The sequence below is a fragment of the Equus asinus genome, chromosome 25, assembly GCF_041296235.1.
Source record: "Equus asinus isolate D_3611 breed Donkey chromosome 25, EquAss-T2T_v2, whole genome shotgun sequence".
Lineage (NCBI taxonomy): Eukaryota > Metazoa > Chordata > Mammalia > Perissodactyla > Equidae > Equus > Equus asinus.
Window position 1 is genome coordinate 38,573,284 of NC_091814.1, and position 14,283 is coordinate 38,587,566.

Consider the following 14,283-nt stretch of genomic DNA (forward strand, 5'->3'; position numbering starts at 1 on the left):
ATTTTTAAGGGCTTCAATGGCAAAGTGACATGATCACATCTGTGTTTATTAAATTGTTATTCTGGAGTCCAGCAGGCTTCCAGCTTTTGTTAATGGCAGAACAGCTTAATCAGACTAACTTTCCCACAGATGAGAATCAGAAAATCTGAACAACAACAGAAAACTATCTGAAGGCTCTAGAGAGCACTAAAATGTAGGCAGAAGCTAGAAGAGGGTCTACCCTCAAGACAGACACTACACTGGTGAAAACAAGAAGTTTCTATCTTTTCGCCTGAGGGCATTCCCCAATTCATCAATGGCTTATGACAGAAAGCCACAGTCTTAGTGGCTTGAAATGTCAGAAGACAATGTTCAGGACTGGCCAGGGCAGATAAAAAGTTAAAGGTGAAACTGAAGAAGGGAGGAAACCACAGAGTAGGTGAGCCCTAAAATCTGCACATAAATTCTGCCTAGAAAAAACAACACACTGCCAAGAGATGAAGCAATCAACAGAACCAGATTCTGATATGACACAGATGTTGAAGGTATCTGATAGGGAATTTAAAATAGTTTTGATTAATATGTTAAAGGCTTTAATGGAAAAGGTAAACAGCATGCAAAATCAAAAGGGCAGTTTCCGCACAGATGAAAGTTGTAAGAATCAAATGGAAGTGGCTAGTAATTAAAAAAACCAGTTATCGAAATAAAGAATGCCTTTGACAGGCTCCTCAGCAGACTTGAAATACATGAGGAAAGAAAAACAAATTTGAAGACAAGTCAACAGAAATTACCCAAACTGAAACAAAAAGAGACTAAAAGGTTAAAAAAAACCCAGAGCTGTGGGACAACATCAAACAGTCTAACATACACACATGTATTAGTTATCTACTGCTGTGTAACAAGTTATCCCAAAACTTAGCAGCTTAAAACAAGCATTTATTCTCTCACAGCTCCTAAGGGTCAGGAATCTGGGAGCAACCTGACCGGATGGTTCTGGCTCAAGGTCTCTCACAAGGCAGGAGCATAGTATTGCCTAGGGTTGCAGCCATGTCAAGGTTAATTGGCGCTCATTCACGTGGCTGTTGGCAGGCCTCAGCCCCTCACTGGTTCTTGGCTGGAGGCTTCAGTTTCTCACTATGTGGGCCTCTCCAGAGGGCTGCTCACAGCATGGCAGCCTGCTTCCCCAGAAGAAGTGATCCAAGAGAGAAGAGAAAGAAAGAGAGTGGCCAAGAAGGAAGTCCCAGTCTTTTATAACCTAATTGCAGAAGTAACATTATCAGTTCTGATGCCTGCTCTTTATCATGCAGTCAACTGAGCCTGGTATGGTGTTGGAGGGGACTACACATAGGCTTTAATACTAAGAGGCAGAGATCATTGGGGTGATCTTGGAGGCTGGCTACTACAATGTAATTCTGTAATAAGAGGGGACAAAAGAGGGAATGGAGCAGAAGAAATATCTGAAGAAATAATGACTAAGAATTTTCCAAAACTAAAGACAGGCACCAAACTACAGATCCAAGAAGCTCAGAGAACATCAAACAGGATAACTTCCCTTTTCTCTACCCCACCCCCACATACACAAACACACACCTGGGCACATCTGCTAAAAACTGCTAAAACAAACTGCTAAAAAAGCAAAAGACAAAGAAAAAAATCCTGAAAACGAGAGGGAAAAAAGACACATTATATAAAGAGGAATAGAAACTATTATAGCAGACTTCTCATCAGAAACCACACAAGCTAGAAGAAAATGGAGTGACATCTTTGAAATACCAGAAGGAAAAAAAAGTCAACCCACAATTGCATATCCAGCAAAAATGCCTTTCAAAAATAAATAATAAATAATGACATTATCAGGCAAACAAAACTAGAAAATTCATTGCCAACAAACTTACACATGTCAAAGAAAGTTGTTTAGGCAGAAAGAATATGATACCAACAAAAACCTGAATCTATAAAAAGCAATGAAAAGTGCTAAAAATGGAATGAAAGATTAAAATATTCATTTTTTTTATTTTTAATTGCTTTAAACAGTAAATGACTGAAGCAAAAATAGTAGCAAAGTATTATGTGTTTATTATTTCATAAAGGTAAAATACACGACAATGACATCACAACGGATGAGAGAAAGAAATTGGGAATATACTGTTATAAGATCCTTACACCTCATGTGAAGCAATATAATATTATTTGAAAGTAGGCTTGGATCAAGTAAAGATGTATATTGTAAACACTAGGGAAACCATTAAAAAGTTTTTCAAAAAGGTATAAATAAATCAATAATGGAGATAAAATGGCACCATAAAAAATAATCTAAGAAAGGAAAAGAAGAAAAGAACAGATGAAACAAATAGAAAATAATTAGCAAAATGGTAGATTTTGATCAAACCAAATAAATCAATGGTATAAAGTCATCAATTAAAAGACAAAAATTGTCAGATAGGACAAAAGTACCAACTCTATGCCATCCACAAAATACTAAAGACATAGATAGGTTAAAAGTAAACAGATGGTGGGGCTGGCCCCATGGCCGAGTGGTTAAGTTCACACGCTCCGCTGCAGGTGGCCCAGTGTCTCATTGGTTCGAATCCTGGGCGCACACATGGCACTGCTCATCAAACCATGCTGAGGCAGCATCCCACATGCCACAACTAGAAGGACCCACAAGGAAGAATATACAACTATGTACTGGGGGGCTTTGGGGAGAAAAAGGAAAAAATAAAATCTTTAAAAAAAAAAAAGTAAATAGATGGAAAAAGATATACCATATAAATACTAACCAAAACAAAACTGGAATAGTGATATTAACACTAAACAAAGGAGACTTCAGAACCAGGAATATTGTCAGAAACAAAGAGAGATATTATATAATGAGAAAGGGGTAAATTCTCCAAGAAGAGAATCCTAAATAATCCTAAATTTGTATCCATCTTACTACAGAGTTTCATAATATATGAAGTAAAACAAACAGAACTGAAAAGAGAAGTAAACAACTCCACAATTATAGTTGGAGATTTCAATACTCTTCTCTCAGTAATCTTAGAATAAGTAGACAGATAATCAGAAAAGTTATAGAAGACCCAAACAACACTATCAACCAACTTGACCTAATGGAAGTTTATAGAATACTCCACCCACAAGAGCAGAATATACATTCTTTTTAAGTGCACATAAAACATCCACCAAGGTAGACCATATTCTTGGCCATAATACAAACTTTAACAAATTTAAAAGAATAGAAATCATATAAATTATGTTTTCAAGCCATAGCAGAATTAAAGTACAGATAAATAACAAAACAATAACTGGAAAAATTGCAAATATTTGGAATTAAGCAGCAAACATCTAAACGACCTATGGGTCAAAAAGGAAATCATAAGGGAAGTTATAAAGGATATTGAATTGAATAAAAATAAACAAACAACATATCAAAATTTGTGGGATGCAACTAAAGCAGTGCTTAAAAAGAAATCTACAGCAGTCTCAAATAAATGACTTAAGCTTCCACCTTTAGAAACTAGAAAAAGAGCACAAAGGGGCAAGAGAGTATTTTCGGGGGTAATGGAAGTGTTCTATATATCAAGGAGGATGCAGGCTACACCAGCCTACCCCTGTCAACACTGTAGAGTTAAGATTTGTGCATTTTAATATGGTATGTTCTTCCTCAAAATACAAAGAACTGTATGAAGATAACCATATGGGGAACAGAGAGTGGATGGAGATATAGATAGAAGATGGCAGAATTATGATAATTGTTGCAGCTGGGTACTTTGGAGTTTATCAGCTCTCTTTCATTTTGAATATGTTGAAATTCTCCATAATGAAATTTTTTTAATTAAAAATTTAAAAATACCTTTATTACTTTTTGAAGCGTAAATGAAGGAGAGCTAGAGTAGAAGTAGAGAGCATAATTAATCTTAGAGTAGAAAAGGAAGAAAAGAGGAAAAATAACATGGTTTGACATAGGATGGTGGCAGGGGAGATAAAGAAAAGACCATACAAGACTCGTAATTGACTGGATATAGATTACGAGGGAAAGGCAGGTATCAAAAATGACTCCTAGTTTTCTAGCTTTAGCAAATGGGTGGAAGGTGGAACTTTTTGTTCAGATGGAAACAGTTTAGAAGGAAAGATCAGGAGTTCATTTCTGGAGACAGTAGGTTCCAGATGTCTATGAGACATCCAAGCAGAGATATCAAATAAGTAGATGAACATACTAGTCTAGAGTTTAGAAGAGAGATATGGACTCAAGTTACCAACTAGGGGTTGCTGGCCCATATTTAGGATTGTAAATGTAAGTAGAAAACTTAGAATCAGGTATAGTATATAGTATGATAGAAGGGTTCTCCTTCACTATCATTATCAATTAATATTAATTATCATCTTTATCATCCATTTAAGCAATATAAATGTATCCTTATAATAAGGAGGTGTGACTCACACAGTAGGCATGACTATCACCCTTTATAGGAAAAAATAAAAATAAAAAACAGGCTCATGTGGAGCATGATAACGCCAGAATGAAAAGTAAGGTGTGACACATGGATAAGGATAACAGATTGGAGGTTACCAGAGAAGGAGGTTCGGGGAGGGTGAAAGGGGTAAATGGACACATGTGTGGTGACAGATAAAAACTAGACTATTGGTGGTATACATGATGCAGTCTATATAGAAACCGATAATATAATAATGTATTTGTGTGTGTGTGTGTGTGTGTGTGTGTGAGGAAGATTGCCCCTGACCTAATATCTGTGTCAATCTTCCTCTATTTTGTACGTGGGAGGCTGCTACAGTGGTGTCTAGGTCCACACCTGGGATCCAAACCTATGAAACCCAGGCCACAGAGCACACAAACTTAACTACTACACCTCTGGGCTGGCCCCACATAATAAACTACACCTGAAATTTGCACAATATTATAAGCCAATATGACCTCAATAAAATAATTTTTTTTTAAAAAGTAAGGTTTGAATACAAATGTTCATTTCACTAAAAAATGTTACATCTGTTAATCCCAAAACACTGATTGCAGAAATAACGGAGAATTGATAAAGTCTCTTCAATTTAATTTTCATTCTAAGTTGAACTTTAAAAAAATTACACAACAATTATCTCTCAAATCTAGCTTATCTCAAATTCAAACTGATTAACATATTACTAGTTCTATTTCAGCCTTCAACAAACTCCAAGACGATATATTATGTCCTTCATCAAAAAATAATTTAAAGCCTAGAGATAGAAATCTCTAATATTTCATTTAATGCCAAAAAGAATAACATCTTTGAAGACAGCTGAAATGATAACTGACCAAGCCCCCTTACAAGAAAAATCTTAGGGCTCTTCATTTCTATAATCACTCCCTTTCACATAGAATTCAGGCACAATCATGAAATTGTAAAACTCCCATTTCGCAGTGAATAAAATTCAGACTAAAGCTGCAAATTAAAATTGCTCTGCTTGGTTCCTTCAGAGCTTTTTCTCACATATGATGAATACAATTTTGCTTAACACTGTTAGTTTTACCTTAGAATTAAGTTATGAAAATATCAGTTGGGAACGGAAGAAAGGAAGGAGGAGGAAGGAAGGAGGAGGAAAAACTCTTATAGAGAGCATTTGATGTACTGGGCACAATTTTAAGTCCTTTATATATAGATATATTTTTTTTTCCTCAATACTCACAATAACCTCACGAGGCAAGTATTATTATTCTCCCTATATTTTACACGTAAGAAAACTAAGTCAAGCAACTTTCCAAGGTCACAAAGCTGATAAGTGGCAGACCCAGGACTCCAACTCCAACCCCATAACAGGCACCCAGGACATAAGTGTAACACAACCTACCCTCCCCAACAAACTAATTAGTCAATTAAATAAGCTTCTTGCCCCATGACCAAAAAACGTCAGATTTTTATTTCTGAACTATTTTACTGGGATATTAAATTGACTTTCCCCTGCTTTTTCAAAAGTCTTCTAAATATCATATAAATTAAACTGAAATGAAATTTCATGAGATTCAAATCTCATTCTTCTATAGCTTACACATTATAAGAATGTGAGATATAACAATATGCTTACCGGCAGATTTAGAAAATTATGTATGTTTCAGATCCTTGGTATGGTGGATACAGTATGATTTTTAAAAATTCTTTGGGATAAGTTGCTATTTAAACATAAGAGTAAAATGACTATGAAACTCACGTGCACAGAATAACAAGAGAACAAGGGAATAATTGCTGGTACTGAAGACAGCATTTTAATACTCGATCATCATTGTTCTCATCACTCAATCCATCTGCAAATTTAACAAAAGCAACAATCAATCAGCACACTAAAATGCCAGATACTGGGGCTGGCCCCGTGGCGGAGTGGTTAAGTTCTCGCGCTCCGCTGCAGGCGGCCCAGTGTTTCGTTGGTTCGAATCCTGGGCGCGGACATGGCACTGCTCAGCAAACCATGCTGAGGCAGCGTCCCACATGCCACAACTACAAGGACCCACAACGAAAAATATACAACTATGTACTAGGGGGCTTTGGGGAGAGAAAGGAAAAAAAAAAATCCATATACTATATGAACAATCTAGGCTGTATTTACAAATCAAAAACATCTAAAAGAAAGAAAACTTTTTAAATAAAAAGAGGACACAGCAAAATAATGCCATGAAAATTCTAGATCTAGAATTCAGGAGCATATAGTGGTGGGTTTAACAAAGTGGTTAGTTTACTACTAAAATGGAATAAGATAAGCTTATTCAGAAACACAAAGGAAAGAAACATAATCAGCAAGTTAAGTGCCATACTAGAAACCAAATGCTATGAATTCTAGTCTCAGGTCAGTCACTTAGAGATTATAAGTAAATTATGCGATTACATCATGCTTAAAGCTATCTCAACTTAAAAGACGTTTGTACAATAATGAGCAACTGTTCTACCAGCAACAGAACCACTTTCATGTGTCTGCTTTTCCTTAACCTCTAAGCAACAACATTTAGAGATGTACTGGAGAAGGCAATATGGGCCCCAGGCAAAGAATACAAAAAGTAATTTCTAACAAATGTTAATTAACGGCTGACAGAGGGTCCAGTGGCTTTCTTCAAGCTTTAAAGCATGTAGTAAAAGCTTGGTTTTTGTGAAAATAATGTTCTATGTTGAAATAGGACCATAGACAGTGTTTCTCATAAGTCCTTATGCCACCTGCTTCAGAACTCTCTAGGAGGCTTGCAGATTGCGGGACCACACCCTAGACCCACTTCTGGAAAAGAATCTTGGCAAGTCTCTTAACACACTAAAATTCAAGACATACCAGCCAATGAGCCTTAACTTTTTTCCCAGATTACCACCTTTTTTCCCTCAACTTTTGGCCTATATTACTTAGTCCTTCAAACATTCAAATTAGAAAACTCATTCATTCGTGTAGTAGATATTTATACAGGGCCTGATCTGTGCCAGGTCCCTGTGCTAAGTAACTGGATATGCAAAGACCAATTTAGGAGCTCACAATCTCGTTGCAGTCTAGACAGAACTCAACTGATCTCAGCGTGAGCCTGAGGGAGAGATGATTCAGTTCTTTAATCAGCAGTGAGCCAGACAGACATATATTACAGCAGCCAATTTTCCTTCTTTTAGCTCACAGAGCAAATACCATAATAATGCAAAATGGGCAGCTCAAAATCATTAGTTAACTTTAAACAACTCAATTCAGCAGATGAAAGGAGGTTTAAAGGTTACAGTACCCTGCTCTAAAGGTATCAAAGTTCAGCATGTTATCTGCTCTATCACTTTTTTTAGGATACATGGGGTTGGAAAAGACACTTAAAACTGCAAGAATAGTCATGAAATATTTATTGAACAAATATTTTTGAGCATCTGCTCAGGTACTATTCAAAAGTGAACAAAACAAAGTCTCTGGAAGTAGACGAATCTGGGTTTGAATCCCTGCTTTCTCACTTACTAGACGTATAATCTTGGGCAAACCGCTTAACCAGGAGGTTTAAAGGAGGAAACTGATATGAAGCATTTGGCCCAACATATGGTAACAGCATGTGCTTTTTAGGTTATGTATACTTACTAAGAGTCAGCTTAAATGGTACCTCAACAGCAATGACCTCTACTGACATACAACACTACAACAAATTCTGTATAAACTACAGTTAATATGATTTTTAATACTGAATAGAATTTAAGCCTCTCAGCAGCAGGCTGTGTCTGTTTCGTTCACTGCTGCAGCCCCAACACTTACAACAGCATTGGCACAAATGTTTGGCAAATAAATGAATCAACAAAAAGTAATAAAAGAAAACATAAAAACGATGGAACAAATGTCTGGTAGGGGAGGTGGCATATAACTTTATTTTTGCCTTTAATTATTTTTACCTTATTATAAAAATAAAATAACTATAGAAAATCAGGAAAACTCAGAAAATATAAAGAAAATTAAAATAACTCATAATTCATCAGCTAAATATAACCAATATTCACTATCTCTAAGTATATATGCATAATCCAACAAATTTGGGGTTGTACTTTATATTCTTTTAAATCGCATTTTGTTTAATATTACATTTGATGAACATTTTTCAAAATATAGTATTCTCTCATATGGCTATAGCATCGTATATAACTTCTCCAATTGTTACATTGTTTCAAATTTTTTGCTATATAAATAACGCTGTGGTGAACACTATTTATACAAATCACTGTGAGCATCTCTATTTCTTTAGGATACATTTCTACAAAGAGAATTATATCTTTAGGCTTCCTGATCCACACTGATAAATTGCTCTCCTGCAAAGTTACTAACTCATATTCCTAAAGCACTGAAACACTGTAAGTATTCCTAGCAGCTGCTGAGAAGGAGTAACTTTCTAAACTCAGAAGCAATAAAAAAAAATAAAGGAAAAAGTGAAAGCTACAAAATAAAAATTTTTATACATGGGAAATTAATAATATTAAAAACAACAAACAGGAACACACTTGCAGCAAACAATGGGCTGACGAGTTGTATTTCTTCTTTTGTGAATTACCTATTAATAATCTTTGCACATTTAGGGGAAGAGAATTTTACATTTTCCAATCAATCTGCATAAGCTTTTCATATAAGGAAGACATGAGGGAATTACCACCTATTCCAGGTCATGAGCAACCAAATACTATAACGTAACATATTAACCAATCTTCACAACCACTTTTTGAGCTGGAGGTTATTAGCTCAGGGCCAGCCTTCCTCAAAAAAAAAAAAATGGGGCTAATAAAATTATCTTCCACAAGTACTACAAGGTTTGAATGAGATATTAGCTGTAAAGCACTTGGAAAAGGGTCTGGAGAATAATGGCCATATAAGTGTTATCTATAATTATCATTAATATCTATACCATTATATAATAAAATGTATTTTGCATCAACAAACTAAAAACAATAAAATATTAAGAGTAAGAAAAATTCCCACTGCTTATAAGGACTGGGGCTTTACCAAAATGATAGCTTAGATCAAGGATTAGTTTTGTTAACTGTGTGGCTGTTTAAAATAAAAAGTCTTGGGGCCAGCCCCGTGGTTGAGTGGTTAAGTTTGCGTGCTCCACTTCGGCGGCCTAGGGTTTCACCGGTTCAGATCCTAGGTGTGGACATGGCCGCTGGTCAGGCCATGTTGAGGTGGCGTCCCACATGCCACAACTAGAAGGACCCACAACTAAAATACACAACTATGTACTGGGGGGATTTGGGGAGAAAAAGCAACAAGAAAATAATAATAAAATAAAAAGTCTTATCTGTTAGTAACACATACCAAAGTATTTATGGGTAAAAACGATATGATATGTTATCTAGGGTTTGATTCAAACTACTGCAGGAGTTCCAGGAGTTGGGGGAGAAACTAATATGGAAAAAAAATTAGGAGGAAATCTATAGACCTTTATTATAGGAACACCTGCTTACTATAGATTCTGACAAACGAGAGGAAAACAGTGCCTGCTTCTGCATCATACTAACTGCATACAGTGACAGACTAGAAACCCAGATCACTTACTGGCCTCATCACTCAACAATGATCTTTACAAAAAGAATCCAAAGTACTGTACTATAGACAACTATACATTAGAACTATGTTGTCACTATCTGTGAAATACAAACATAACCTAAGGTGGTCTAGGAGAAAAAGAAAAAGAAAAATCAAAGACCCCCAAAACCAAAGCCTAATAGAACACCCCAAATGTGTTCTGTATTTCACATTCCAATTGTTATACATTTCTTAGAAGTTCTGCACCATTTCCCTCCAACGAGTCAGCACCCAAACAAATCTTAATCAGGAAGGACCGTGAGAGAACAATACTTACAAAGTTTTTGAGATGCAAGTTGTATTGACTGACCCCATAGCTTTCGATCTTGATCTTTAAGACTGTCATTGATGAAATGAACTGCAGGTATGGCTTTGTGCTGGGCATGTTTTAGCAGTTTTCCTGCCTTCATACGATCTAGCTCTTGCACAACAACCCAGGGAATTATTAATACAAGTCTGTCAAAGCCTAAAAAATAAAAAGATTTCTCAGAAGTCAACAATACTTATTACTAAATTGAACTGCTGTAGGAGAATTGGAAGTTTTTTAAAGTAAGGAATTCACAACCTAAACAAAGAGATAATACATAAAAAATGAAAATTAAAAATAGACGTAAGTGTCAAAAGAATGTTACAAAAACAAATACTATTCGATATCAAACAAGAGAAGTTTAGATTGCTGGGTTAACCTGTGAAGGCTCTGTTTTTCTTTTTTTTACTTAAGCTGATTATGCTTAATACATATGTGCTTAATAGCATACCGAAATGGAAACATATGTGGGGAAAAAAACCCACATCACTGTTAATATAAAATATCAACTCAAATAAGAAAATCAGAATCAGTAAATGTTTTATAAATACCTGTGATTTCTGTTGTCTTCAAAATTTTAACAAATTTGAGATGATTCATCAGAATATTTGTATCAATTACAATTAGAAGCTTTGTGTCTGAAGCAGTATTTGCTAGAGAAAAACAGCAAAGTTAGGATTTGATGACACTTCATAATAGAGTTGTAAATAAAATTTCGATATCACAGAACTTTGATAGCATTCTTAAGAGAAGGTAGTCCTTTAGATAACAATAACAAAGGTAAATTTACTCCAATTCTTATTTAAGAACAGTAATCAGTGTTTAATTATCCACTAGTACAATATTATGAATTGCTGAATTTTGACTTCAACTGCATATGATAAATGGGTGAATTTTCAATCATAAACTAACCCGCCCTAGTAGTAACTATGTTGCCAAACACTGTCCTGCATCACTGGTAACTGTGTGCTTAAGAATTATAAGTTAATTTTAAATATACTCTGAGTAAAATATAATTGAAAAGATAAGTATGTGTAATAGAAAGAAAATGTGATAATACTAGCATTGTTATTTCATAGAGCCAGTGTGAGGGTCAGATAAGTTAATGCACAGGAACCACTTAGTAAACTGAAAAATGCAATGTGAACGTAACATAGCATTACTATTTTTATAAACACAAATTAAGAGAGTATACCAACAGATTTTGGATAATATCTATCATCATCTTCTCCCGTAGTGAGAATGATCACAATTTTATATATAAATAAGAAATCCATGAATAGAAATACCTTTGAGCAATTTGCATTATTTCTGATCAGTGCTTTACATAAATGAAATTGTTAAAAGTTATGACTAAGAGCAAGAATAAAAGACAACTCACAACTCTGATTACCACCCCTTGGCAAAAAGAGAAAGCGAAAAATCTTTCTAACCATCTAGTAATGTGAGATATATAAAACAAATGATGATAAGACAAATATTAGACCTTATCGTTGTAGCCAAAAGAAATATACTTTCTTAATTTTTAAGAAAGCACAGGAGATCATGAACATTATCATATGCATATAGAGTATACCAGCAGAGGAATGTACATCATCTTCCACCAAGTCAATTTCCATACTCGTTAACTCTCCAGAAGGTGGAACCACAGGTAAATCCGCACTTTTTCCCACACGCGCAGCATGAAGCTCTTCTACTATCTGCATCTAAATTGTAAGACTCACAGTAAAACAGTTTGAATTATTTAGTCTGCAGATTAACAAGAGAAGAAAGCAATTAACTCACTTAAGACGAGATGATTTGTGGAAATAAAGAAATTTACAAAAATATGGAGACAGCATGGTAAAAGAATACAGATTGTAAACACACACAGGGTTTCTAAAAATAGGTCTTTTCTCATTACTTCTCTAATCTTAGGCAAGCAAGTTATACAACTGCCTTGAGTCTCAGTTTATTCATCTACAAAACAGGAATGTTAAATATCTATTCCCTTTGAGCATTTTTGTGAGGATTAAGTGAAATACTGTGAAGCTCCTCTCACCGAGCCTAGTACATAGCAGACCTTCAAAATAACTTAATTCTCATTCCTATTAGCACTTCAAAGTATTTTAGGAGCCAAATATGTTTTTATGTGGATGATGAGTGCTCTTCTTGAGATTTCTAAGATAGTTTATGAACCATCAAAAACTGAAGTCTAGCTCTCAAGACCCTTCTCACTTAGGGGGAGTAGTTCCCTGATGTATTTTGATCCAAAGAAATGAAAACATAATCTGGCTTTAGAGCAAAGGGCAGAGATCTTTCTTCTACCAAGCAGCACTGACCCAGAAGACAGAAAAATACAAAAATATGAATGCTGTCACAAATAAAAAGCAATCAACATGGTTTTAAAGTCTTCTTTAAATAGAAAACACAAAGTATTCTATGAACCTAATTTTAATTTAGGACCAGAGAACATAAAATCCTATGCAACAACTCTGAGAGTCAATCAGGAGATTCTAGCAGGGAAATGAAGCAAAAGGTAAAAAATATGCAGCACTCTCATTTTCAGTGAACAACATTTTCATGTTATTGCTAATTAGAAAAAGGAGGCGAAAACATGTTAATATCATACTGCTTTTTGGCAAGCCTAGGCATAAGCATGCCAAAAGTGTGATAACACTAAATAAAAAATAAAAATTGACATAACTTGTGAGCCATAGGCTGCACGCTCTTCATTCAAAACAGATTAGAGCTTATCAGAAACAAAGGCAAAAAGGTGATCAAGTAAATGTAAATACTTTTCCAAATAGTTTTCCATCACTTCATAAAAACTTATATATTGATTTAAGTAGAGATCACTGTTATTTTTACATCACCAAAGTTTTTATGGTCATTATTTCTAATTAAAATTAGAACTGTTTGACATAATTTCATTAAAAATATTGAAAAAAAATAAGTATTTGAGTAACCTCTTGATCTGTATCTTGAATACTTTCAAGGGACACTGAAGAACACGGTGCTTCAAAACTCTGAAACGAAAAGTAATTTTATTAGTTAAGAACAAAGCAGATACCCAGGGTAGGGTTTTCCAGCCTGGGCACTATTGACACTTGGGGTCAGATAATTCTTTGCTTTGGGGGCTGTTCTGCACATTGTAGCATGTTTAGCAGTATCTCTGGCCTCAACCCACTAGATATCACTAGCATGACCCGCTCCCTCTCCTGACAATCAACAACGTCTCCACGAAGGCAAGTGCCGAATGCCCCCTAAGGGGCAAAACTACCCCCAGATGAGAAACTGCCCCTAGAATAGAAAAGCCTCACTCTGCTAAGTCATGAAAGATGGTAGAAATTCTTTAGGGTTTTCTCATTCATATATGCATTCCTAAAAATATTCATATTCTAAGAAAAAAACTACATGCCACTCTAAGAAATAGAAAGAACCAAGGCAAGGGTAAACAGGCTGGCCTTCGGTGGTGGGAAGTTTTCATCCAGAAGTAACTGAGCCATTTCTAAAAGGGACATGACAAAACAACAAAGGGAACTTGAAGATTATAATATGGTTGAGGAGGAAAAGCCAAAAAACGCACAATTGTATTATACGGGGTAGAGCACCAGAGGTTTGTGCTTTATTTCTGGTCTTCCAGCAGAGATTGAAAATCTCTCCACTAACTCCAGTTTTTCACTGGCACTTTTGCTGAGTGGATGAGACCTACCTGACCCTACAAACCAGTAGGGAACTTGGCAAAAGACGCTACTAAACCAAATTATCCTCTAAGAATTCTCCAAGTTAACACCAAACTCACATGTATTTTACAGGAGGCTACACATGGTACAAATTACAGACCCTCTTTAAACAAGTGTATCGAATGCTGCTTCATTGGGAATTCAGCTTCCAACCTAACTGCCTAACATCCACCTTCACATGATATAACACTTTATACATTACACACTTAGGCCCATGACAGCTTT

General features: G+C 35.4%; 1 protein-coding gene across 6 annotated transcripts in view; it reads right to left on the reverse strand.

Moving 5' to 3' along the window:
• SWT1 (SWT1 RNA endoribonuclease homolog) overlaps positions 1 to 14,283 on the reverse strand; it is a 100,339-nt gene that overhangs the window by 61,823 nt on the left and 24,233 nt on the right. For all 6 annotated transcript variants that reach the window (XR_006519667.2, XR_011498099.1, XM_014850307.3 and 3 more), the window contains 5 exons: positions 13,282 to 13,341; positions 11,910 to 12,039; positions 10,885 to 10,986; positions 10,304 to 10,492; positions 6,178 to 6,271 (listed from right to left, as the gene is read on the reverse strand). Coding sequence is in view for 4 of the 6 variants with exons in the window: in XM_014850307.3 (XP_014705793.1) it covers positions 6,178 to 6,271; positions 10,304 to 10,492; positions 10,885 to 10,986; positions 11,910 to 12,039; positions 13,282 to 13,341 (575 nt within the window). In the remaining 2 variants the exon portion in view is untranslated. The remainder of the gene's footprint in view (positions 1 to 6,177; positions 6,272 to 10,303; positions 10,493 to 10,884; positions 10,987 to 11,909; positions 12,040 to 13,281; positions 13,342 to 14,283) is intronic.